General features: G+C 40.8%; 1 protein-coding gene across 1 annotated transcript; it reads left to right on the plus strand.

Moving 5' to 3' along the window:
• The first annotated feature begins 174 nt into the window (after positions 1–174).
• LOC111170861 (aromatase-like) lies at positions 175–27,560 on the plus strand. The gene is made up of 10 exons (XM_089906243.1): positions 175–319; positions 2,318–2,468; positions 8,378–8,532; positions 10,723–10,899; positions 13,849–13,963; positions 17,567–17,681; positions 18,118–18,280; positions 19,404–19,547; positions 25,853–26,094; positions 27,312–27,560. The coding sequence occupies exons 1-10, from the start codon at positions 175–177 to the stop codon at positions 27,558–27,560; spliced, it is 1,656 nt and encodes a 551-aa protein (XP_089762369.1).

Genomic DNA, 27,560 nt, shown 5'->3' on the forward strand with positions numbered 1-27,560 from the left:
TCTGTCTTGTCTAAATGTCCAATCATATTATAAAACAAAGCACCCATCTCTACAGTACAGCATCCTCTGAAGCAACAGGAGTCCTAGATGTACCTTTGGGCATTCTCTAATTTTTCTGCCACTCTGATTTCCACAGGACTTTAAATTGCTTCCCCTGAGATCAAGCAACACAAGATGGTTTTGGAAGTGCTGAACTCAGTGCATTATAACATCACCAGCATGGTGACCGAAGTTGCGCCTGTTGCCAGCATTGCAATCCTGCTGCTCACTGGCTTTCTTCTCTTGGTTTGGAATTATAAAAACACATCCTCAATACCAGGTAACACAGTCATTTAGTTCTGTATCTAAGGAGAGTGTTTCCTTGGGCTTTTTGTCCATGAGGGTAAAGGAAATTTGCAGAACAGCGAAGAGTAAACTGAGGAGATGGCTGAAGCCCAAGGCATATTAGCAAATGAATTCAGGTGAACATTTTTCTACCAATTATCTGCATATGTTAAATGAAAGCATTAAAAAAATCTTAGATAATCCCTTCCAGTCTGCATTTTGTTTCGGTAAAATAGACTTGGCAAAAGTATCCTTTAAAGTAAATTTAAGATGGGGTGGAACAAGGTAATATTCCAGGTTTTGGATTTTTTTAATTTAAATTCATTCCAATTTTGGTCTAAAGGCGAAAATGTCTCTGGAATGCTTTCTGTACTCCTTTCTGTCTCCCTCCCACTTTGCCTCATCCATGTCCTCTGCCCTCTCCCTTTCTTGAACCTATTCCTTCTCTTTATCCCATCCTTTATTTTTTTTTATTTTTGGGCATGGTGGTGATGTTGGTGCCACCACAAGGGGTAGATGGGACCTGGACAGTGGATGAAAAATGGGGATCACTATAGTTCCCTTGAAAATCTAAAAAAAATCTTCCACAAGCTCTGTGGATCAATCAAAAGTAGAGTATAATATAATTATCCAGATAATCCCAGTAGAAACAACACCACTCTACACTATCAGATTAACTCAGAACTCCCAGAAATATCAGACGGCTTTGTAGTTTCTTGGAAAATTCCTCACGGCAGGCATGTGTCCCCAGTCCCATAAAAAATTCTGTAAGTCAATCATGTACATATAATGTTATTAGAACAATCCTAAGATTAAGACCCCTTGACCCCAAGACTCCCAAACTTGTTTTGGTTATATAGACATTAACAAAGACTTTCCACTAAGGGCAAAAAGAATACCCTGATAATCTTTTCCACATTAACCCAGCTACTTCAAAGTTAAGGAATAAACCTTGTTTGCCAGATTTGGGTTTAAACATCCAATTTAAATGATTCACCCAAAAACTTAGATTATATAAATTATCAGCACTGTACTGTCTCAGATAGTTGTGTGTTTTGGCTGAACGACTATTTCACTGACAGAATGGAATTAAAGGAGTAAGATACAGAAATGGTATAACTTTACAATAAAACTCATAAAACCATTCCAACAAGCTTTTGACGAACTTTTCACCACCACCACTAAAATCAAGCTACCAAGTTTGTTCTCTGATACAAGCAACAGCAACTCCCCTGGCTGCTCACCAGATTCACACTCCTCACAATTCTGTCATTGCCTACGTCAGCAAGGGTGTAAGGGCCACGGCTCTTCACTAAAACCACATCACTGGACTCAGACTCTGGTCTAGACACAGATCAGACACACTGCCTCATTCCTCAATGCTTAGCTTTATTTCGTCTAATGAGATTTAGCTTAAGATTCTCTTCTTAAACCAAATCCTTTTTGAAGGAAATAAAAAAGAAATGCATGCTTTTTGTTGGGTTATTGTCTTTGCAGACCGTGTTTCTCACAGTTAAAAAGATGACACCCAAACCACAGACTAATCCAAACCCACCCATTCCATTGACTGGTGCTTTCAAACCCAAAGTTTTCAGACAAAACTAGGCAGCCAGATAGACCTGTCAGCTTGTCACTTGTCCTGGTTTTCGTGCCTGTTACGAGAGGGACTGATTGACTTGTATTTGAAACTCATTGACACCATTTAACACAGCAAGAATAGACACCTATTTCAGTCCGTTCAGACTGAAATGCTTGAGACCAAATGGAACTAGAGTGGTGTAGACTCTGGACTACTTTTTACTCATGGAGCTGTGAAGAGCATCATGTTAACTTGTGTTGTTGTTTTAATCATTTTGTGTGTGGGATTCACCTATATACATCAGAAGATATAAAAGGACATCCAGATCAAAAGAACAAGAATAGCAGTCAATTTAAAGCAATTGCTCTTTTTGGTGTTGCAGAAATACTGACTGTGATCTGATGACTTTCCTAGGTCCTGGCTACTTTCTGGGAATTGGACCCCTCATTTCCTACTGCAGGTTCCTCTGGATGGGGAATGGCAGTGCCTGCAATTACTACAACAAGACGTATGGTGAATTCGTGAGAGTCTGGATATATGGAGAGGAAACCCTCATTATTAGCAAGTAAGTCTGTTAATAATCGGGGACATATTTAAAAATCAAGGCTGGAATTTTCATATTAAAAACTAAACAAACTTATTTCGATATCTTGATGTCTGTTGCTAAAGATGTGTTTTTACTACTTTTTAAATGAAGGATGATGCCTGCAGCTCAGGATCTAGGACAGTGCTTCTCACCCTGGCTGCATATTAAAGTAACCCAAGGAGCTGTTCAAAACCCCACTGCCCAGGCCACAAACCCAACTTTTACAGTCTCCTGGGAAGGAGGGACCTGGGCATCCGTAGTGTTTAGAGGCCCCCAAATGATTGCAACGTGCTACAGAGCTTGAGGAGGAAAAAAGGTAAGAAGCTTCCAGAGTAGAGGGGCTTTCCCTGGGGAAACATCCCCGCCTGCCGGTGCAGGGGATGCGGGTTTGAGCCCTGGTCCGGGAGGATCCCACATGCCGCAGAGCGGCTGGGCCGGTGCGCCGCAGCTGCTGAGCCTGCGCTCTGGACTCCAGAGCAGGTTGGAGGGGTTCTGTCTAATTTTCTTACCCTTAAGTGTAGTTCAGGTGCTGGGAGTGCAAGACTAGACATGGAGGGAAGAATGAAGCACATGAAAAAGGACCAGAGGACCAGGACAGAAATTGCTCTTAGACACTAGGTACTTAGATCACCAGATAAATTCCCAGGAACCCTGACCAGTTGCTGAAATAGGATCCTCGTTACAGTACAGGTAGCATCTGGCAACTGCTGTCTTAATTAGGAAAGTGACCTTAGCGACCCTGACAGGGTCAGGTGCTGATTCATGCTGAGAACATGACAAAACTCACTCTGCCCTTCCCCCAGCTTTCCCAGTTCTTTCCCTTTCCTGTCCTCACAGGCTTTTCTCTGGTTGGAGTCTCTGTGTTCTCCTTAATTGCCTCCCAGCCGCTCAATTTTCTTAAGGGATGAGCTCCCCACAGTAATAGGACATGTTTGTCCCCATCTTCCCTTGCCTGCTCTTCAGGTCCTTCCAGAACTACCCATACCTCTTAAAAAGACCCCACTGGATGTCAGAAAGCTCTTTTTCTTTGAATAATATGCCAGGTATTTTCTCTTCTGAAAATTTTGACGTCTGTAGTTATCACACCTGTGTAGAGATTATGGGCCAACTTTTCCAAGCAGCTTAGTTCTGAAGTGGGGGGCTGCAGAACTTTGGAGCACGATGGGGTGGGGAGTCAGGCACCAGTGCTGCCACGATTCTGCCTGAGCAACTGGGGGCTATGGGGAGAGATCCATCTGATTACCTGTAGATAAAGTATGCATGATTCCCCAGGCAGAGATGCGCTAAATTATTGAGGTTCTACAGAAGTTATGCATGACACTATATGTCATGTGTATATGTTAGTGTTTGCCATGAATATCAAAAACAGAATGTGAATAGCATCCATAAAGAGGAACTGACATTTAACATGATAGTTAGGATGATATTTGGCCATATGTTAGCAATTAACAAACAATTAAGGTTATAGAATTTGTATACCTGTTTTAGTCATTTCCGAATTTATAGGAAATTCATTCTTTTGTTCTGTAAACGTACATTTATTTATTAGAATTTACTCTATACTAAGCACTGGATGACCCTAAACTATCATAGAAATTATTGGCTCTCCATTCATTCATTAAATAAATATTTATTGAGAACTTATTATGTACAACAGGTATCATGAACAAATCACTCCCAAATCCCTACCCTTGTAGAGGAATATATTGTTGCAGTATTAATATACCAACAATAAAAGGCTAAAACATAGTATTATCAGTAGGGTGAACAACTGTCTTGGTTTACTTGGAACCAGAGGATTTCCCACGTTGTGGGATTTTTAAGCTGGGAAACCCAGGATGGTTGTCCACACCATTATCAGGTAGATATGGGCTATATAGAAGATGAGGTGGGTGGAGCAACTTCGGGATGGGGAGAAATCAGGATTCCATTTCAGATATTTTGACTTGACTTGCCTAGTACTGCTGAATAGGATATTAAGAAGGAAGTTCTAACCATTTAGACCTTCGACTGTAGTCAGAAACTAGCAAAGGAAGCTGAGAAAGACAACCACATAGAGAAGGGAAAACCAGGAGAGTGTGGAGGTCTGAAAGCCAGGCGAGAATGCATGTCAGGGAGGATGGAATTGTCAACTCTCCAGATAGTGCCACATGACTGGACAGAGATGTGAGCATTGCATTTAGCACCAGGGAGGTCATGAGTGACCTTGACAAGGGCAGTTTCTATGGAGTGCTGGGAGCAAAAGTCTGACCACTGTAGAGAATGGGGAGAGAAGAATTGGAGGCAGCAGGTACAGACACTCTTTCCAGGAGTTTGCCATAAAGGAGGCAGAGAAATGGAACAGAGCTGAAAGGGATGTTTGGTCCAAGGAGCTTTTATTTGTTAAGATACAAGATATTATGACATGTGTGTTTTGATGGAAATGATGAGTTACAGATGAAAGTGTTGATGCAGCACACAAAAGGAGTGTGCCAGGTGAGATGACAAGGGGGTCCATGTAACAAGTGGACGTGGCCTTGAAAAGGGACACGCAAGTTCATCCACAGTAACAGGAGGGAAGGCTGAATATATGGGCACTGATCCTGGTGGTTGGACCTGCAGAGGTTCCAGTTGCTTCCGTTTTCTCAACAAAATAGGAAATGAAGTCTGTAGTTGAAATAAAGGTGAGAAGTACAACACTGGGGGACAGAGGAGACAGGATATAACAGTCATCCAGGAAAGCGAGAGAGTGACTGGACTTGGGAAATGTAGTAGAATTGCCAGCTGCACTAAGGGCTCACTTGAATTTAACTGAGACCTGCCAGTGTGTGTGTGTGTGTGTGTGTGTGTGTGTGTGTGTGTGTGTCCATGTGCATGTATGGTTTTTTCCCTGGCCCCATTCAACTGCCAGGTGCAAGCACAGAGTAAGCTAAACTGAGAGCTGGATTTAGCCAGGGTTGAGGTTTTACCAGGCAATTAGGACAAAGTAAGCAGAGGGTCAAGGGACTTGAGGATGCACGGAAGGGAGAGACTCTAATGATCGACAAGAAAATAGTTTTCCAACTTTCTAGTAAGAAAAGTTCAAATGAACAGGAAAGTTAGAAGAGCAGTCCTCCCCCCTTTTTCCCCATGACCTTGACCTTCTGAAAAGACCACATCAGTTGCCTTACAGGATGTCCCACATTCCAAATCTCTCTTACTGTCTCATTATGGTGTCATTGAACATATTCTTCTATTCACGGTATTGCTTATAAACTGAACACTAGGTCTATAGGCTCTATTCGATTCAGGTTAATTGTTGTGTAATAATACGTTCCTGTTAGTCCTAGGCACTTCACATTGCATCACATCAAGAGACCAGGGAAGGTGTTCCCATATTAGAGATACTAAATTTGGTCAGCTTAGGGTGGTTACAGTCAGATCTCTCTGTTACAAAGATTCTTTTTCTCTGGCAGTGACCTCAGTATCAAACCTGGGTAAGGATATTAGAGGGCAAAGGACAGGGAAAATGTGGTAGGATTGATGGAGTACAAGTCACAGGCACAGAACAGGTCTACACAAGGCACGTGTTTTTAAATGTTTGGTACCAAATATTCCATTGATTGTCTCCCCCCTATTTCTAGTACTCATCAATCTTGAACCGGACCACAGGTGTGTGAGTTCTTTAAACTCAGAACGGGAGGGTGGCTTTTTCTTTACCACCTAAGGACTTACTTCCTGGCTACTTTTCATTTTGAAGAGACGTTAGGTTTGCCATCTTTGGGGATGTCTTTTGACTTCAGTCATGTTTCAAGAAGAATAATTACCCCAGGGATCAGGCATCTTACACTACCCACTGTCCCTTCTGAGGCTGGGGACTCACACTGTCTCTCCTCAGTGGTAAGAAGTCCTCACTCTCCCAGCCAGTCAGTCAGTCAGTCAGTCAGTCAATGTAACATCTCCCTCACCTGGTGTTACAGGCCAACCCACATTGTGGGAAGGAGATCTCTAGTGTTCTCCTGAATATCAGGGGAGCTCTGGGCTGGCATCCCTAGTTCATCACCAACCTTCCCTTCTTCAATTTCCTGATTTACTCCAGTTAGATAAAGCCAGCCTACTTTTGATAAGTGACCTTATTTTAAACTGCTCATCCTTGGTGACATTTTGCTTGCTGTGTGTATCACTTCTGTCTTCCCTGCTTTGTTTTTTGCCAAGTCAGAGCCTCTGTCTCAGGATAACTGAGATGTTGGCGCCCCCTAAAGGACAACTGACTTAATCGTTCGCTCTTTATTAACTAACATTTGGGTTGAAGTTTTTAATTGACCAGTAATTCCTCAAAACATATGGACAGACCAATGTGTTTTATGATATACCCAAAAGCTCTAAAGGTCAGAGCAGAAAAATAGTATTCTGTTTGTCAACTAATCACTTAAAATTTGTAGATCTGAGTTTGTGAGTAAAGAGTATACAAATTACTTGCTGCTTTGATTATAAAGTGATTTAGGGGACGGTACGAATAGCTAGAATTCTGAAGTCTATTAGTTAATAAGAATTTCAGTCCCTTCTATAGCATGATGTCATATACAGGACAAAATTTTATCTATGTATCAGTCAAATTAATTCCCTGGAATACAAACTGAAGTATCTGGATTTGCGTATTGAAAATACAATAGAAGACATAGAGCCACCCCACCTTTTATCCTGAAGAGACTAACTATCCATTTATCCTTTATGCTCTCAAATGTTAAATTATTTAAATGATCAATTTATACTTCCAATGCCATAGCCTAATTTATAATCAATCTTAATAGAACATCTTCTCAACAAAGTGAGCTCCTCTGCAGAAGAATTCTGTACCACTGTCCTAAGAAGACAATATTCTCCTCACACATGGAGGCCCCATGACATCTTCAGCTAGGATTTTACAACATGTGATAATGCTCATTGCCTTATCGTGCCCCAATTAGAGTAGGATTTGGGGCAGGAAGCAAGACCTGAAGGAGGACATGGGTGGGGAGGGGCTGCCTGCTCCTTCCTAGTTGCTCTGAAGACCCAGCTCAGGCCTTAAGAGCCAGGCCTGGGGGTGGGAATAGAGGGCAGAGCAGTGGAAGAGGAACCAGGAAGTTCAAGGAAGCCTGGGTTCCTGGCAAGGTCCCAGGGTTGCCACAGTAAGGGCTATCTAATGGCTCAGCGTGTCCTATGTCCTGGGAGAACTCTGTGACCCTGGAGACCTTGATGAATCATGATGGACGCAGAGCCCCAAGACAGCTGCTGTCACCACCACAGAGAGCCTTCCAGGCCCAGCCCAGCCAGCCAAGCCCAGGGCCAGAGGTGCCCAGGAGATGTCATTCAGTCCTAGAATGATGCTCCCCTGGAGGGGCCAGGCCTGATTAGGCCCTCTGGGGGACGGGTGGTACAAGGCAGAACTGCTGCTTCCAAGAGATAAGACTTCAGGTATTCCAGCAACTTCCGATTATGAAGCTCACTTCTGCATGGGGAGCACTGTCTAGAGAGGGACTGCTTGGAGGCTGGAGGCTCTCAGGAATATGGTGGTGTGGAGGATTCAGTTTCTTACAGCCTTGTAGCTCTGACAACAGTAATGGGGAGTATTTTAGTGACTTGGAGTTAGATAAGGGGAAATAACGAATAACTCTGTGTGTGTGTGTGTGTGTGTGTGTGTGTGTGTGCGCGCGCGCGTGTGTGTGTTGATCTTTAGTGATGCTCAAACAGAGAGCTAGCAGTAGAAATGTTTCAACTGGAGAAGGAAGTTCTTGTGCTAACACAAGTGCTTATTTAATCTGAATACTAGAAATTATGCATTGCATTTAGATCAACAGGCATTTGGTATGAGAGCCACCTGGTAGGCAAACTCATCACACTGAGTTCTCCTGACCCTCAACAAGTAACCCCAAGGTTTGCTTTCTCTGCAGGTCCTCAAGCGTGTTCCACGTAATGAAGCACAGTCACTACACATCCCGATTCGGCAGCAAACTTGGGTTGCAGAGCATTGGCATGCATGAGAAAGGCGTCATATTTAATAATAATCCAGTCCTCTGGAAAGCTGTTAGAACTTACTTTATGAAAGGTATTCAGATGTCTGGCTACATTCTGCTCTTTTGTCTATGAATATGCCTTCTTGAAAGCATTTTTAACTTCTGCTGCTTCACAGTTTTGAAACAGTTAAGAGCTAACATTCATTATACATGTACTATGTAGTAGGCACTGTTTAAGCCCTTGATAACTTTAATCCCACAGCAACCCCATGTGTTAAATACCCTTATCACCTCCATTTTACAACTGAGAAAACTGAGGCATAAAGAGTTTAAATAGCTTGCCCAAGTTTCCACCAACAGCAAATGGTAGCACAGGATACAATTCCAGAGCCTACATATTCACCAACACAAACTCTGTCCTTCTTGTTGACCCACAAACAATTTCATGAATGTGAAGGAGAATTGGCACCCTATATACTTAAGATCACTTCAGTTAAGAATTTAGTATGTCAGCTATATAGTTGATTTAGCATAACCGACATGTTTGCTGAATCATTGGCTGACATCCCAGATATCTTAAAATAGCAATTTGCAAATAAATTACAGAATTTTAGAACTGAGAAGAGTTGTATATGTCATTTCATCCAGACTCTGAGTTTTATACTTAAGGAGTACATTTCTAGAGAGCTTGTGATTTTTCCTCCAGGCAACATAGCCAGGTATGGAGGAGCAGAGACTGGATTACAAACCTCCTTATCTAGTGGTTTCCTCCTTTACTATATATGCTGCTGGAATGGAAGCCTTTGGCTTCCATTCATTATCTTACAGTTTTATGGGTCAAAAGTCTGACATGGGTCTCACGGGGCTAAAATCAAGGCACTGGCAAGGCTGTGTTCCTTTCTGGAGCCTCTAGGGAGAAAGTGTTTCCTTGCCTTTTCCAGGTTCTAAAGGCTCCCCACTCCTTTTATACATTCGAAATGTGGTTTATACATTTGAAATGTGGTTTCAAGCTCTTGAACGTAGAGGCAAATCATACATCAGTCTGGGAATGATAAACAAAGCCAACCCTTCCATGCAAAGGACTGATTCATTGAGGAATCATTTATCTCACTTGTGATTGTGACAGTCACCCAGGAAACAGCATCCTGGCCTTTCATACCTCCAGGTCCCTCCTAAAGTCAGAACGTATGCTGCCAACCCAAACTTCCTTTTTATACATGGGTGGAAATGCTTAGACTCTAGGACCACTCACCAGGTTTCCTTTCTTATTTGCAAAGTGTGCCTTCAGGGGCTTCTGCAGCACAGCTGATTTGCTTTGTTTGAGGGCTCTGGCTTTAACAGCAAGTCTGAATAAAAAAGACGTAAAAAAGAGAGATTACTCCTAAAGAAAGCTTAGAGCAACCTTGAACAAACAGAGAAAGGAGGACTTTAAGAGTTAAACTCATGTTAGACCACCTACCATTAGGACCAGTAGATGCTCAGATGGTCAGGAGCCAAGAAAGAGAGAGATCAGAGCCAGTTCACTCTACCTGGTTTCATTCATTCATTCATCTATTCATTCATTCATTCTTCCTTTTGACAAATATATATCGAGGGCCACCCTGTACTATGGACTTGAAGTACAATGCTAATAGGTTATCACTGTCCCCAGTGTTCCCAGTCCTGTGAAGAAGACTGTTCAACCAACAAAGTTTTGTTTTGTTGTTATGACATTGATTGAGTACAATTAATCTGGATGTAGTTTGAAGAGAAACCAAAATTAAGGGTACATTTGGTAATTTATAAGACTAGGACTTTACACATATGAACTACAATTAAACAGGAAGCACCTTAGATCTAAAAAGTAAGATCCAATTTGAATACTTCTGTAGCAATATTCTGCCACTCATTGAAACATAAAATATCACCCAAGTGAAATCCAAACCTTTAGAGAGAAATGTACATAATATAGAAAATTACTGATTTGTAATTTATGATCACAAATACGAAATGTTTCATTTGCAATCTCACAAATGATTTGTCATAGGTAGAATAAAAGTTTAATTGTGAATCATTTGTTTTAAAAAGATTTGTCATTCATTCATTCATTTTTAATCATAAAAGTGATACTTTCTAGTAGACAATAGTAGAATATAGAAAAATGAAAAGAATATGAAAATTTCCACCCATTTATTGAATAAAAATTTGTCGTCAGTTAAGCTCCAAACATAAAAAGCCAAAATTGCCTGATAGTTTGTGTGCCCTGGACTTGGAGGCGGCTCACTCTGACATGTACCCTTCAGCTTTGTCTGGCCCCGGCCTGGTGCGCACGGTGACCGTCTGTGCTGATTCCATCACCAAGCATCTGGACAGGCTGGAGGAGGTCTGCAACGAGTCGGGCTATGTGGATGTGTTGACCCTCGTGCGGTGCATCATGCTGGACACCTCTAACAAGCTCTTCCTGGGGATCCCCTTTAACGGTACTGAAATTTTCACTTCTTTAAAAAGTATATTTATTTACTTATTTTTTTTTTTTTTTTTGGCTGTGTTGGGCCTTCGTTGCTGTGCGCGGGCTTCCTCTAGCCGTGGCAAGCAGGGGCCACTCTTCATTGTGGTGTACGGGCTTCCCATTGCTGTGGCCTCTCCTGCTGCAGAGCACGGACCCCAGGCACAGAAGCCTCAGCAGCCATGGCAGGCGGCCTTCAGCAGTTGTGGCCCGTGGAGTCCAGAGCGCAGGCTCAGCAGCTGCGGCGCACCGGCCCAGCCGCTCTGCGGCATGTGGGATCCTCCCGGACCAGGGCTCAAACCCGCATCCCCTGCACCGGCAGGCGGACTCCCAACCATTGCGCCACCAGGGAAGCCCTGAAATTTTCATTCTTATGACTTGACATTCAGCCCTGTATTAAACAGGGCATGAGAAGAAGGATAACGGACTCAAGCAAAGATATGTTCTTTTGCATACTGCTCTTCTTTAAACCCTTCTAAGTATTCCCAAATATTTTTCCTGGTATGTCTGCCTTGTTCACTTATAAGGTCATAAATATCCACAGCAGGGGCCATCTTCTATTTCTTTTGTATCTCTCTTCATTGCTCTAGAAAATAGGATTCTACCCACAGCTGAAACTTAACAGATGTGATCATTTGATTTGGTCATAAATATATCCTACCACCAAACCTATGTATTTAACCATTACCAACCATTCTTTTGGGCATGATATAGACATATATATGTGTATATATGTATGTATAGTTATATATATACACACACAAACATATAGACACATTCCATATATCTACACACACACATAAATGTACATACACGCCTCTCCCTCAAAGCCACTAAGTATGAAAATTTTGATTCTATATGATGATAAGGGTACTGAGGCTGCTGGAAATGATGATGATAACTAACATAAATTTAGTATCTACTATGTGCCAAGCAGTATAAAAAGTTGCTTCACATAAACTTTGTCACTTAGCATTTATAACAATCCTTGCAAGATGTCTCACTCAAGAAACTGCTTTCCTCACTATATTACAGAAACAAATATTAAACACATACATGCAACTCTACCGCCAACAAAAGAACAAACATTAATCATGTGGATTCATTCCATTCTGCTGCTGTCAGCTTAATGTAATTTCTCCTGACTTGATTTCTAGCAATGCTCATTGATTCATACATTCATTCAACTAATATTTATTGATTGCCTATTTTATGCCAGACTTAGGTTCTGGGGATAGACCAGTTGGACAAGACGAAGTCCTTGCCTTCAAAGAGTTTACATCCTAGTGGGTATATGGACAGTAAACAACTAACTATCTAGTAATATATTAGGCTATAATAAGTGCCTTAAAAAAACAGGGCTTCCCGGGTGGCACAGTAGTTGAGAGTCTGCCTGCTGATGCAGGGGACACGTGTTTGTGCCCCGGTCCGGGAGGATCCCACATGCCAAGGAATGGCTGGGCCCGTGAGCCATGGCCGCTGAGCCTGCGCGTCCGGAGCCTGTGCTCCGCAATGGCAGAGGCCACAGCAGTGAGAGGCCCGCGTACCGCAAAAAAAAAAGCAGAGCAAAGGGCTAGAAAGTGAAGGGGGAGGTCAGTGGGAGGCTGAAGCTCTTGTGGAGAGAAAGGGTGGTCAGGAAGGCCTCTGTGGAGAGGATGTCTGAAAATAGCCCAAATGAAGTGTGACGATGAGCCATGTGCAGATCTGAAGGAAGAACATCACAGGCACAAGAACAAGGCACGAGTTTCACACTTGTCCAAACCAGCTGAGCTATCACACCTGCTCCCTGATTGACCACATTTGGACAAGCAGACAAGCGATAAGCCCTCCCTTTCTCTGCTCCACTCTCCTCGCCTCATCTCCCCGGCTCTTTAATGATTCCTTACCAGAGTCATAGGAACCCCATCTGATTGACATTAGGATGGGAGCCCCATTCACTCTGAAAGTCACAGCCTCTTGCCTTATCCCCTTTCACACAGGGACTCTGAAAGTCCTGTTTGCCTGTTCCACGTACATCTCTCCTAAGATATGACAGGTACCTATTTTAGAAGTCCCTGCTCTTTGGTTCCCCACTAGCCTTGATTCTTAGGAGGGATCAAGTAAAGGGAATTGTACAGCTCTCTGTTAACTTATGGATGCAGATTGCGGTCTAAGAACCTTCATAACCCATACAGACTTATGTGTATTTCCCTCTGCTCACCGGGTCCTTGTTAAACTCTCATTTGGCCTGAGGGACTCAGTGCACCGAAGAGGAAAGGACATGGCCCTGAGGTCAGACAGAATCGAGCTCCAGCCTAGGGACTTCCTGCCACTCTGGCTGTATGATGTTGGGCAAGCTTCTTCATTTCTATGAACTGCAGTTTCTGCATCTTCATGTCTCTTCCCTTCTCTTGTGTATAATTTGAAAAAAACAGGGGTTTTCTTTTTTCTAGTATTCAATTTAATTCAAGAACATCCGTTAAGATCTGACTGTGCACAAGACTCAGAACAAGGCACTGAAGATTCCAAGATGAATTCTACACTCTGGACTGAAACAGAGTGGGGAGGCTTTTTGCCTTTCCAGGCACCAGAATTGAGGCCATAACAGCATTAATTACTTCTCATTTCAAACAGTCAGGTAAACAGAAGGGAGTTGGAGGCTCAGCCATGGAGAAGCGTGTGAGATTCTAGGCTGTGTCTCTAGCACAAACTTGAAAACTGGCAAATCTCTGGTTAACGTGGCCAATTTAAATGCCAAGCAGAATAAATTAGTGTTGATTTGTTTAGTGGCATTCCCCTGGCTGAAACACCCAGTGAAGGTGGAACCTTGACCTGCTTAGAGTCCCAGATGGTAGGAGAGTCTACAGGGGATCTTCTCTGAGCGTGTACCATTCTTGGGCTCACATTTTTGCTCATCTGTTCTGATCTTTTTCCATTTTTCCAGAAAGGGCCATCGTGGTTAAAATCCAGGGTTATTTTGATGCATGGCAAGCTCTCCTTCTCAAACCAGACATCTTCTTTAAGATTTCTTGGCTATGCAGAAAGTATGAAAAGTCTGTGTAAGTAACATATTTTGGAATATTTATTGCTGAGATTGGATTGATCTGTGTTGTGTCTTAGTTATTGCTGGCCTCTTCAGCAAGCTTTCTCCTCTCCAGACCGCAAGGGAGCTGTTAAGTTGCCGGTGAAACACATCTTACAGCAATTCGGCAGCATGTGGCCAGACCACAGAGGAAAGAAGACTTTGGCCCAGGGCAGTTTTGAGGCTGAGAGCTCCATCTCTGTAACTAGGACACTGCTGTGTATTTTGAGTTGAAGAGAAGGGTTGGCTGAACCTATCCTTATCATTAGTCAAAATTCTCTTCGCATGTCTGGAAAAATAAATCATTTTATTGTTGTGTTTCTTCTGAATGAATTTAACTTAATTCAATTTGTCAGAATTGACAGTAGTTGCAAGAGAATTTTTTCATGATTAACTTTTATAAGATGTGTTGTTTGTTCAGTTATGCATCTTATATCTTGGGGGATCCTAAAACTGTCATTAAATGGCTTTGCTTTGGTGTCACACTAGTCTAGCAGAAGACTAGACAAATGCCCAATGGCCTATTGGATAATCAGTGGGTTTTTAGAGTGTAAGTTTCCAGCCATTGTACTTGCCACCTCTAACCGCCAGTGGAAAGCACAGGGGATCTAAAGGTAGACAGACCTGGTTTGTATCCTATCTCTACCACTTAGTAACCAAATGTCCTTGGGAAGTTCTTCAAAGTAAAATATAACATCCCCTCCGTGGTGGCAATACAGGTTAATGAGATCCTCTGTGAAGGGCAATCAGCACAAAGCATGACACATAGTAGGCAGTAAACATGTTAGTTTTCCCCACCCCTCTGTTCATATCTTTCCCAGATGTCCCTGACTACCTTAAATTCTCCATCTCTACAATTTCCCAAAGTTGTCTGAAGAGCTACCTTCCTCCTGTCTGCGTGTTGAAGTTCAGTAGTACTAGTTCCAGGTAGTAGCTTGATGTTGCTTCAAGCAGATGATGAGTATTAGGTGGATGACTTGGACACCTGGTCCTTTACACATTTCTCTTTGTTTCTACCGGAGCTTATTGTGACTTGAATCGATAAGATAACTGGTTCATCTCTTCACTGCTGTCAGAATTTGTGGTCGTCTCAAGAGTCTCATTGGTCCGCAGTTAAACTTGGTCATTAGTTTAGCTTCAGTATGGTCAGCAGGCCCATAGAAACTTACTGCATGAGACTGTACAACAGTTTCTCTTTGGTTTCTTTAAAATTATCTCAACAACATTCCCTCTCTATATAAATTTGCCAATGGTTAGTTCACTATGTACTATCTCCTCTGATCTAGAGCAGTAAAAACCTAAAGAAATCTTTTAATCTCCTTCCCCTGCATTCCTTTGCAATAATGCTGATACTTTTTTTGAGGCATAACTGACATATAACATTGTTAGTTTCAGGTGTACAGCCTGATTCAATATTTGAATATATTGAGAAATGTTCATCACAATTAATCTAGTTAACATCTTTTACCATACATAGTTACAAAACTTTTTCCTTGTGATGAGAACTTTTAAGATCTACTCTCTTAGCAACTTTTAAATATGCAATACTGTATATTAACTGTAGTCATCATGCTGTACATTACATCCCCATGATTTATTGATCATATAACTGAAGGAAGTTTGTACCTTTGACCCCCTTCACCCATTTCACACCCAACCTACCCCCAGCACTCATGGCAATCACCAATCTCTTCCTGTAAAACTGAGGTTGGGATTTCTCCTTTTGTTATTGTTTTTTTAAGATCCCACATATAAGAGAGATCATATAGAATTTGTCTTTCATACCAATATTTTAAAAAATATATTTATGTAAAGGTTTCTGGGACATCTACTTCCATCCCTATTTATTCAATTTTATATTTTTCCCTCTTTGAATTCCCAATATTAGCACAGTACTGTTTTCTACTTTTTGTTTTGTCAAATGTAGGCTTTTCAGTCTCAGAATACATAAGTGTTTGTGGCCTGGACTAGGAACCTAGCCACCATTATTTTCGTACAAACAGAGGAATTCTTGCAATATAATTTGTAAGTCAGAGACTTATTTCCTGTAAACTGACATTTAACTCAATTCTCCTAGTTTTTAATGACATACAAATTCAAATACATACATTTAAGCCGAAGCAAATTTTAACCTGAATAGGAGGAATCCCAGTGGATATTCACAGGCCCCTGATTCTGGCCCAGGGAGGAAGGAGATGCTTAGAAGTGGATGCAGCTCCATCAAGAAATTCTCTAGGAATTCAAAGTCTAGGGGCATTTCAATACATCCCAGGCCATTTGGGAGCCACTGCTTAGGTAGGAATGCTATGAGCATTCTAGCCTACTATTGAATAAATGTAGGAGATACTCAACAAATATTTGCTGAACAAATGGATGGGTAGGTAAATGAATAAACGTGAATATATCCCTGCTGTATGTCTGGAATGGTGAGTGTGTGTGTGTGTTTGTGCGCGCACCTATAAAGCATACTTACAGAGATAAACAATAGTAGGCATCCTTATTTAGAATGACACAATGAAAATACTACCCTGAAGAATATCTCTCAGAATGTTTAAACATCTTCCTTGAGATGCCCCCCCAAAAAACTTTTGAAGATAGGAGGTATCTTAAAGAATCCTCTGTTACTTTTCCTGTTGAACTGAAGTAAACACAGAGGCTATTTAGGTCAACAGAGTATTTAAGCGTGTAGGCAACTGTGTCAACAAGAATTTGAAAGAAAGATTTACTGTACATTTAACATAATACAGAATACTGTTCCCTGAGATTGGGGAACAATACAATTATACGTGAATGCATACACTTAAAGACAAAGTCAAAGATAACAGAATTGAGATCTCAAGGTGGCCTTATTGTTCATCTAGCCTGATCCCTTCACTTTAAAAGAGACATAAGACTCAGACTTAAACTAGGTTACGTGGAACGACAACAACCTGGACCAGAACCTGACCCTTTGTCGAAGGTGTTTTTCCCTCCTGCACACTGTCAAAAGGCATATGTATATTGATGCAGACAGTCATTCGTTCAACAAATATTTACTTAGTGTTACTATGAGGCAGAAACTGCAAGGTATGAGATAAATATCAGGAAAAATACTTCCTGCCTGTGTAGAAGAGGAACCTCAAACTCAATTGTCTTCGAGACTATAAAAGTGGGCTGGGTGGATGTAACACAGGAAATGGAGGTGCCCGTGGGAGACTGGAGAGTGCATGCTCCCACTAAAGGCATTCACTGGCTTTGGTTTTTGATGTTTAACTTAAGCACTGTGCTGGCCCAATCAAATAGCAGAAAACATAATTGGATTTAGCCATTTGGTACCAGTTTTCAACCCTTAACTACAGTTTCAGCCTTGATTTTGCTACCACTGCCGAGATACATGGGCTAACTCTGGTTCCTTAACATGATATAATGTGTATGTAATTTAAGAATATTTGTGAAGAATTAAGTATAAATTCAGTTATTCATGAGCACTAATGGCTTCCACTAAAGCAGATCACTTTATTTTTAAACATGGCAAACAAATCCATTTATCTAGATGTCATATCTGTGTACAAGTAGATAATATTTACACTGTTTTTTCCAGTGAGGAGCTGAAAGAAGAAATGGAAATTCTGGTAGAAAAAAAAAGAAACAGGATTTCCGTAGCAGAGAAACTGGAAGACTCAATGGATTTCACCACTGAGTTGATTTTGGCTGAGGTACAGACCTGAACTGACCCTAATTCCCACACAACATACGTGTATGACTGTATCAGTGTCTAAAAATTCTCTCCTGTTAATTGTTGCATGTTTCTGCTTTGACTATATGCTCCAGTATTTCTATAATGCCCAATCCAATAGCCCCCTATTAGACAGTCAGGTAAGATTGAACTTTAAGACTGAAACTTCTGTGTTTCTGTACAATAAAAATAGGAAAACTGGGGAATCCAAAGACACTGAACACATAGATATTTCGTTCAGTTCTTCAGCTTTGAGATGAAGATTGTTAGTGCAAATGTCCACCATCAGACCCAGAGACACATAATTTCTATGATTTCATTTTGTTGAGGTTATTAATCCTTGAGTGCCACCTCCCCTCCTGTTCTGAACCGTTCATTCACGTTGCCAATGTTTCTCCCCGCTTTCAATTGTTCAGAAGCGTGGTGACCTGACAAGAGAGAATGTGAACCAGTGCGTATTGGAAATGCTGATCGCAGCACCGGACACCATGTCTGTCTCTGTGTTTTTCATGCTGTTTCTCATTGCAAAGCACCCCCTAGTTGAAGAGGCAATAATGAAGGAAATCCAGACTGTTGTTGGTAAGAATTTATCAAGCAAATAATAGAGATTAGAAAACAATTCCTTCTGAATATCAGCTTCTAGGTCCTAAGAATCTTATGTCAAAATCTTTATTAGAATCCACCCAGAGAACAACAGAGCAAGTCAATGTGTCGTATTTTCATTATGCCAAACAGGTTTCTGTGTTTTTCTAATATAAAAAAAAATACACGCTGGCTGGAAAAAAATCCAAATAATAGAGAGATGTATAAAGCAGAAAGTATTATTTCCTGATCCCTTCCACTCTCCTTCCCATTCCCCAGGGGGAATCACTGTTAATATTTTGATGTGTATTCTTCAAGGTCTTTTTTGATGGGCACATAAACACATATATGCGGTTCTATTTGTCTGTGTGTAAAAAAACATGGGATCATCCACAAGGATTTGCTACCTTATCAGTGACAAAAGGCTTTTGAGGGTCCACCCAGAGAAATGGCTATCATTTTCTGCAGTGTTTCTGGGTTTCAAGCAGCCCGTTCTTCCAGGTGGTGGCAGAGGGAGGAGGAAAGGGTGATGATAGCAGAGGCAGGGGAGCGATCAGTTTCCCTCCCCCACCCTCTCCTCCTCCTCTGCAGGAGAGCCTCCAGGTCCCTGCTCAGCTCTTCCCCTCTCTGTCCCCTCCCTACTCTGCCATTGCTTCAGCATCACTCTGCCACTGCTTCGGATATCCCCACCCTTCCCTGGAGACACTGCCACGTTCAGAAGAAGTCAGAATTGCTTTCTGGAGAAAACAGAATGCCTTATTTGGAGTGTGCTTCACATAAGTAATCTCTTTAGGAACACATTTCAGACATATGCGAAGAGGTATCAGTAATGATACAGATTTTTCTTCCTTGACTTCACAGGTCTCTGTGAAACAACCTATTTTGTTGTTAAAAGGCACCATGTATTTTTAAAACTTTTTATCTTATTTATCTTTAAAACCATTTGAGTGCTGCTTGAAACAGATGACAAGGGGAAATTTCATACACGGATTAAATATGTGAAAGGGTTCTGCAGACGTGTTGCCATAGGAGAGCCACTGCCTGGGAAGGTAGATAGCAAGGAGCCAGAATGACATCCGGGTTTCAAATTCTGGAATGTTTTCTCAAGCACCCTTTTCAGGTTATGGGTTCTGTGCCAGGGGCAAGGGCACCGCGGTGAACAAGCCAGTGCCATCCCTGCAGTCCTGGGCTCTCAGTCTCGTGAGAAAAAGAGAATTCAAGAAACAAGCTCAGTGGAGTGAGAGAGAGTCACAGAATGATGGGGGTACAGGCAACACAGGGGAAACTGCTCTTGAGATCATAAACCTTTAATACAATTTCCTTGAGACGTGAAAAGTTCTTGTGCCCCTTGATATCCCCCTGACACGACAGTCCTCTTGAAAGATAAAACTGGGACAACCACTAGTACATGTATACTTGTTCCCCCTAGACCCACAGGACTGGTAATTACTTCTAAAAGTATGCCTTTTGTTACCTTCTCCATCATCTGCCCTCTAACTCCCCACCACAGATAAATACACCCATTAGACTCTTACTGTGTTCGAAAAGCAGTATGTGAGGGGCTGTGTTGTTAAAGTTCTCTAACCAAGTGAGACCACTCCTGAATAACCTAACTGTACAGGAGACAGAGCTGCCTCAGGACCCTGGGTTGACTTTCATTCTGCAAAAACAGGAGCCCATTTCAGGATGCTTTGAAGTTTTGCCAATTCTGAGAGTAATCCAAGCCTCTCTGACCAGTGTCGAGCCAAGCTGAGACATGGAGGTGTCCATCAAGCCCCAGCTCACCTGGAGCTGATGAGGCACCCCATTTGTTGTGGTGGAGAGAGGGCGTTCTTGCCACTTTACCACCCAGGTTGTCCTTGATGAGATGAGGAGGAGAGACTAACAGTGATATTTTTCTCTTTTTTAAAAAATTTTCTTTACTTTTTTATACAGAAGGTTTTTATTAGTCATCCATTTCATACACATCAGTGTATACATGTCAATCCCAATCTCGCAATCCATCACACCACCGCCCCCACCCCCCACTGCTTTCCCCCCTTGGTGTCCATACGTTTCTTCTCTACATCTGTGTCTCAATTTCTGCCCTACAAACCAGTTCATCTGTAGCATTTTTCTAGGTTCCAAATATATGTGTTAATATACGACATTGGTTTTTCTCTTTTTGACTTACTTCACTCTGTATGACAGTCTCTAGATCCATCCACATCTCTACAGATGACCCAATTTCGTTCCTTTTCATGGCTGAGATATATTCCATTGTATATATGTACCACATCTTCTTTATCCATTCGTCTGTTGATGGGCTTTTAGGTTGCTTCCATGACCTGGCTATTGTAAAGAGTGCTGCAATGAACACTGGGGTGCATGTGCCTGTTTGAATTACGGTTTTCTCTGGGTATATGCCCAGTAGTGGGATTGCTGGGTCATATGGTAATTCTGCTTATAGTTTTTTAAGGAACCTCCATACTGTTTCTCCATAGTGGCTGTATCAATTTACATTCCCACCAATAGTGGAAGAGGGTTCCATTTTCTCCAAACTCTCTCCAGCATTTGATGTTTGCAGATTCTCTGCTGATGCCCATTCTAACTGGTGTGAGGTGATACCTCATTGTAGTTTTGATTTGCATTTCTCTAATAATCAGTGATGTTGAGCAGCTTTTCATGTGCTTCTTAGCTATCTGTATGTCTTCTTTGGAGAAATGTCTGTTTAGGTCTTCTGCCCATTTTTGGATTCGGTTCTTTGTTTTTTTTAATATTGAGCTGCATCAACTGTTTATATATTTTGGAGATTAATTCTTCGTCCGTTGATTCATTTGCAAATATTTTCTCCCATTCTGAGGGTTGCCTTTTTGTCTTGTTTACGGCTTCCTTTGCTGTGCAAAAGCTTTTAAGTTTCATTAGGTCCCATTTGTTTATTTCTGTTTTTATTTCCATTACCCAAGGAGGTGAATCAAAAAAGATCTTGCTGTGATTTATGTCAAACAGTGTTCTTCCTATGTTTTCCTCTAGGAGTTTTATAATGTCTGGTCTCACATTCAGGTCTTTAATATATTTTGAGTTTATTTTTTTGTATGGTATTAAGGATTGTTCTAATTTAATTCATTTACATGTAACTGTCCAGTTGTCCCAGCACCACTTATTGAAGAGACTGTCTTTTCTCCATTGTATATCCTAGCCTCCTTTGTCATAGATTACTTGACCATAGGTGTGTGGGTTTATCTCTGGGCATTCTACCTTCTTCCACTGATCTATATTTCAGTTTCTGTGCCAGTACCATATTGTCTTGATTACTATAGCTGTGTAGTATAGTCTGAAGTCAGGGAGTCTGATTCCTCCAGCTCCATTTTTTTCCTTCAAGACTGCTTTGGCTATTCAGGGTCTTTTGTGTCTCGATACAAATTTTAAGATTTTTTTGTTCTAGTTCTGTAAAAAATGCCATTGGTAATTTGAGAGGGATTGCATTGAATCTGTAGATTGCTTTTCGTAGTATAGTCATTTTCACAACATTGATTCTTCAAATCCAAGAACATGGTATATCTCGCCATCTGTCGGTATCATATTTCATTTCTTTCATCCGTGTCTTATAGTTATCTGCATACAGGTCTTTTGTCTCCCTAGATACGTTTATTCCTAGGTATTTTATTCCTTTTGTTGCAATGGTAACTGGGAGTGTTTCCTTAATTTTTCTTTCAGATTTTTCAACATTAGTGTATAGGAATGCAAGAGATTTCTGCGCACTAATTTTGTATCCTCCAACTTTACCAAATTCATTGATTAACTCTAGTAGTTCTCTGCTGGCATCTTTAGGATTCTCTATATATAGTATCATATAATCTGCAAACAGTGACAGTTTTACTTCTTCTTTTGCAATTTGTATTCCTTTCACTTCTTTTTCTTCTCTGATTGAAATGGCTAGGACTTCCAAAACTATGTTGAATAATAGTGGTGAGAGTGGACATCCTTGTCTTGTTTCTTATCTTAGAAGAAATGCTTTCAGTTTTTCACCATTGAGAATGATGTTTGCTGTGGGTTTGTCATATATTGTGTTTATTATGTTGAGGTAGGTGCCCTCTATGCCCACTTTCTGGAGAGTTTTTATCATAAATGCTGTTGAATTTTGTCCAAAGCTTTTTCTGCATCTATTGAGATGATCATATGGTTTTTATTCTTCATTTTGTTAATATGGTGTATCACCTTGATTGATTTGCGTATATTGAAGAATCCTTGCATCCCTGGGATAAATCCCACTTGATTATGGTGTATGATCCTTTTAATGTGCTGTTGGATTCTGTTTGCTAGTATTTTCTTGAGGATTTTTGCATGTATATTCATCAGTGATATTGGTCTATAATTTTTTTGTAGTATCTTTGTCTGGTTCTGGTATCAGGGTGATGGTGCCCTCATAGAATGGGTTTGGGAGTGTTCCTTCCTCTGCAATTTTTTGGAAGAGTTTGAGAAGGATGAGTGTTAGCTCTTCTCTAAATGTTCGATAGAATTCATCTGTGAAGCCATCTGGTCCTGGACTTTTGTTTGTTGGAAGATTTCTAATCACAGTTTCAATTTCATTACTTGTGATTGGTCTGTTCATATTTTCTATTGCTTCCTCGTCCAGTCTTGGAAGGTTATACCTTTCTAAGCATTTGTCCATTTCTTCCAGGTTGTCCATTTTATTGGCATAGAGTTGCTTGTAGTAGTCTCTTAGGATGCTTTGTATTTCTGCGGTGTCTGTTGTAACTTCTCCTTTTTCATTTCTAATTTTATTGGTTTGAGTCCTCTCCCTCTTTTTCTTGGTGAGTCTGGCTAAGGGTTTATCAATTTTGTTTATCCTCTCAAGGAACCAGCTTTTAGTTTTATTCATCTTTGCTATTGTTTTCTTTGTTTCTATTTCACTTATTTCTGCTTTGATCTTTATGATTTCTTTCCTTCTGATAACTTTGGGTTTTGTTTGTTCTTCTTTCTCTAGTTCCTTTAGCTGTAAGGTTAGATTGTTTACTTGAGATTTTTCTTGTTTCTTGACGTAGGCTTATATTGCTATAAACTTTCCTCTAAAACTGCTTTGCTGCATCCCATAGGTTTTGGATCGCCCTGTTTTCATTTTCATTTGTCTCTAGGTATTTTTTGATTTCCTGTTTGATTTCTTCAGTGATCTCTTGGTTATTTAATAACGCACTGTTTAGCCTCCACGTGTTTCTGTTTTTTACCTTTTTTTCCCTGTAATTGATTTCTAATCACATAGCGTTGTGGTCAGAAAAGATGCCTGATATGATTTCAATTTTCTTAAATTTGCTGAGGCTTGATTTGTGACCCAAGATGTGACCTATCCTGGAGAATGTTCTGTGTGCACTTGAGGAGAAAGTGTGATCTGATGTTTTTGGATGGAATGTCCTATAAATATCAATTAAATCTATCTGGTCTATTATGTCAATTAACACTTGTGTTTCCTTATTAATTTTTTGTCTGGATGATCTGTCCATTGGTGTAAGTGAGGTGTTAAAGTCCCCCACTCTTATTGTGTTAATGTCGATTTCCTATTTTATAGCTGTTAGCAGTTGCCTTATGTATTGAGGTGCTCCTATGTTGGGTGCATACATATTTATAATTGTTATACCTTCTTCTTGGATTGTTTCCTAGATCATTATGTAGTGTCCTTCCTTGTCTCTTGTAACATTCTTTATTTTAAAGTGTATTTTATCTGATATGAGTATTGCTCCTGCAGCTTTATTTCATTTCCATTTGCATGGAATATCTTTTTCCATCCCCTCACTTTCAGTCTGACTGTGTCCCTAGGTCTGAAATGGGACTTTTTAGACAGCACATATATGCGGCTTGCTTTTCTATCCATTCAGCAACCCTGTTTGTTTCGGGTGGAGCATTTAATCCATTCACGTTTAAGGTAATTATTGATATGTATGTTCCTATGACTATTTTCTTAATTGTTTTGGGTTTGTTTTTGTACGTTTTTCTTCTCTTGTGTTTCCCACTTAGAGAAGTTCCTTTAGCATTTGTTCTAGAGCTGGTTTGGTGGTGCTGAATTCTCTTAGCTTTTGTTTGTCTGTGAAGCTTTTGATTTCTCCATCGAATCTGAATGAGATCCTTTGTGGGTCGAGTAATGTTGGTTGTAGGTTCTTCCCTCTCATCACTTTAAGTATATCATGCCACTCCCTTCTGGCTTGTAAAGTTTCTGCTGAGAAATCAGCTGTTAACCTTATGGGGGTTCCCTTGTATGTTATTTGTCATTTTTCCCTTGCTGCTTTCAATAATTTTTCTTTGTCTTTAATTTTTGCCAATTTGATTACTATGTGTCTTGACGTGTTTCTCCTTGGGTTTATCCTGTATGGGACTCTATGCACTTCCTGGACGTGGGTTGCTATTTCCTTTCCCACGTTAGGGAAGTTTTCGACTATAACCTCTTCAAATATTTTCTCGGGTCCTTTCTCTCTCTCTTCTCCTTCTGGGACCTCTATAATGCAAATGTTGTTGTGTTTAATGTTGTCCCAGAGGTCTCTTAGGCTGTCTTCATTTCTTTTCATTCATTTTCTTTATTCTGTTCCGCAGCAGTGAATTCCACCATTTTGTCTTCCAGGTCACTTATCCGTTCTTCTGCCTCAATTATTCTGCTATTGATTCCTTCTAGTGTACTTTTCATTTCAGTTATTGTATTGTTCATGTCTGTTTGTTTGTTCTTTAATTCTTCTAGATCTTTGTTGAACATTTCTTGCATCTTCTTGATCTTTGCCTCCATTCTTTTTCCAAGGTCCTGGATCATCTTCACTATCATTATTCTGAATTCTTTTTCTGGAAGGTTGCCTACTCCACTTCATTTAGTTGCTTTTCTGGGGTTTTACCTTGTTCCTTCATCTGGTACATAGCCCTCTGCCTTTTCATCTTGTCTATCTTTCCGTGAATGTGGTTTTTGTTCCACAGGCTGCAGGATTGTAGGTCTTCTTGCTTCTGCTGTCTGCCCTGTGGTGGATGAGGCTATCTAAGAGGCTTGTGCAAGTTTCCTGATGGGAGAGACTGGTGGTGGGTAGCTATCAGTGATATTTTCTGACAGATGACTGCATTGGATACCACAAGAGAAAATTTCTGTGAACATCATTAATCTCACCATCTCACTTGACTAGAGGAGGAATGAATGTCTTCTAGAATTCAGAGTAGGGGATAAAACTCAAGAACCACACAGGTGGCAATAAATGTTTGAAGCAGATTAGGTAGGTCTACATGATGCTGCAGAGAGGAAGTTCCTCTAAAGGGCTCATCAGCCACCCAACCTCAGCTAACTATTGTCATGTGGGGATGTGAGTCCAATGTAACCTGTTTTTTAATTTCTATACAAATCCAGACATTTGTATGAAATCTCTCAGATGTTAAGATAATTGACTTCAAATCTGAATTTTCATAAGACACAGTGGACCAAACATAAAATATTTTACAATTATATATATAAATTTTTTCAACCAAGACCGAACTGACCTATAAATATACTGATCTGAAACTATGAGTTTTATGCCCATCACACGTTGAAACTAACATGACCTACTTTGTCCTTTTTATCTGATCCCACAGGTGAAAGAGACATAAGGATTGATGATATGCAAAAACTAAAAGTGGTAGAAAACTTTATTTATGAGAGCATGCGGTACCAGCCTGTCGTGGACCTGGTCATGCGCAAAGCCTTAGAGGATGATGTCATCGATGGCTACCCAGTGAAAAAGGGGACTAACATTATCCTGAATATTGGAAGAATGCATAGACTCGAGTTTTTCCCCAAGCCCCATGAATTTACTCTTGAAAACTTTGCCAAGAATGTAAGAGCCCTTCCTTAAAACTGTGTGTGCCACTCTTAAAATTGTCAACTCTTAAGTCCTCTCTGTTTCTGTGTTTGCACCATGTATATTTCATTCTATTTACTCATTCTCTTCACACCTCACCAGGAAAACACATTTCTCCTAGCTTGGAACATGGCTACCATGTCTGTCCTCAAGACAAGGAGGCTGGCTCTCCAGCTCTCAGAAATGTCTTCATGAAGGTACAAAATAGGTCAAAAGGTGAACAATTCAGGCCCTTAATTTGCTTAAAATGAGGCAAATTTTCTTTAACCAACCCATTTAAACTTAACTTTTCCAATTAAACATCACCTTGTCACCATGTAGATTCAGCCGTAGCATCATCTAAGTCAAGGAAATCCACTTCTGCTTCAGATGGAAATCAAGTGAGAAGAAAAGATTTGGTTTTTGCAGTGGGCCTTTGGTTTCTCAAATGGCCCCACAAGCACTAGGCCTCATTCTATATAAGACTTTGTAATTACAAGAGCCTCAGCTGCTTCTTTTTCTGTAACTGAGGTATACTGGAGATTCTGCCTCCATTATGTCAATTCTAGGCAAAGATTTTTTTAACCTGAATTATCCAGATAGTTCCCTCTGTGTCCCCTTTTTCCATCTGCATATGGAAATATGATCTTAGTTAAACCAGTTGTCTAATTCATTCCATTTCTAGATAAGCAACCCACGCCATGTTGGCAATTGGTCAAAAATAACTTACTGAGCGTGTATTAAGTGTCAGGCACTATGTGAATCCAAATGGGGACAAGACAGGCAGAGGTGTCCCATTAAATATTTGTATAACTAAATATATTTAGATCCTTGGTACTAATATACAGGGAATCCACACCTTTGCCTAAATTTGTCCTTGTCATCATGTTATATGCCCTGGCACAAAAACAATCTTTGCCTCAATGACTGGCAGAACAGCAGTAAAGCCATGGTCTTCCCACAGAGCTAGTTGAGTATTTACATGAAAAGCAAAACAGGGGATTGTTTGAAGTTGTGTCCGTATCACAAAGGGTGAATCAAACTGGAGGGAGAAAGAGGCTTATCTGAGTTAGTCATTCCTCTCCGTGAAGGAGCAGTATGGCCAAGTCGCCAAAACCGAGCATTCTGACTCACAGTGTTTTCAGGGTGAATCAAACAGATATGCATGACTCTAGCCTTTACTTCTCGGGCTAATTGTCTGATCATTTTCCTAGGTTCCTTACAGGTACTTTCAGCCATTTGGCTTTGGGCCCCGGGCCTGTGCGGGAAAATACATTGCCATGGTGATGATGAAGGTCATCCTGGTCACACTTCTGAGACGCTTCCACGTGCAGACATTGCAAGGTCAATGTGTTGAAAAGATGCAGAAGAAAAATGACTTATCCTTGCACCCAGATGAGACCAGCGACCTGCTAGGAATGATTTTCATCCCAAGAAATTCAGACAAGTGCCTCGACCACTAA

The sequence above is a fragment of the Delphinapterus leucas genome, chromosome 2 (assembly GCF_059928025.1).
Source record: "Delphinapterus leucas isolate spDelLeu-1000000601 "Yukka" chromosome 2, BTC_Dleu_Yukka2, whole genome shotgun sequence".
In the NCBI taxonomy this organism is placed as follows: Eukaryota; Metazoa; Chordata; class Mammalia; order Artiodactyla; family Monodontidae; genus Delphinapterus; species Delphinapterus leucas.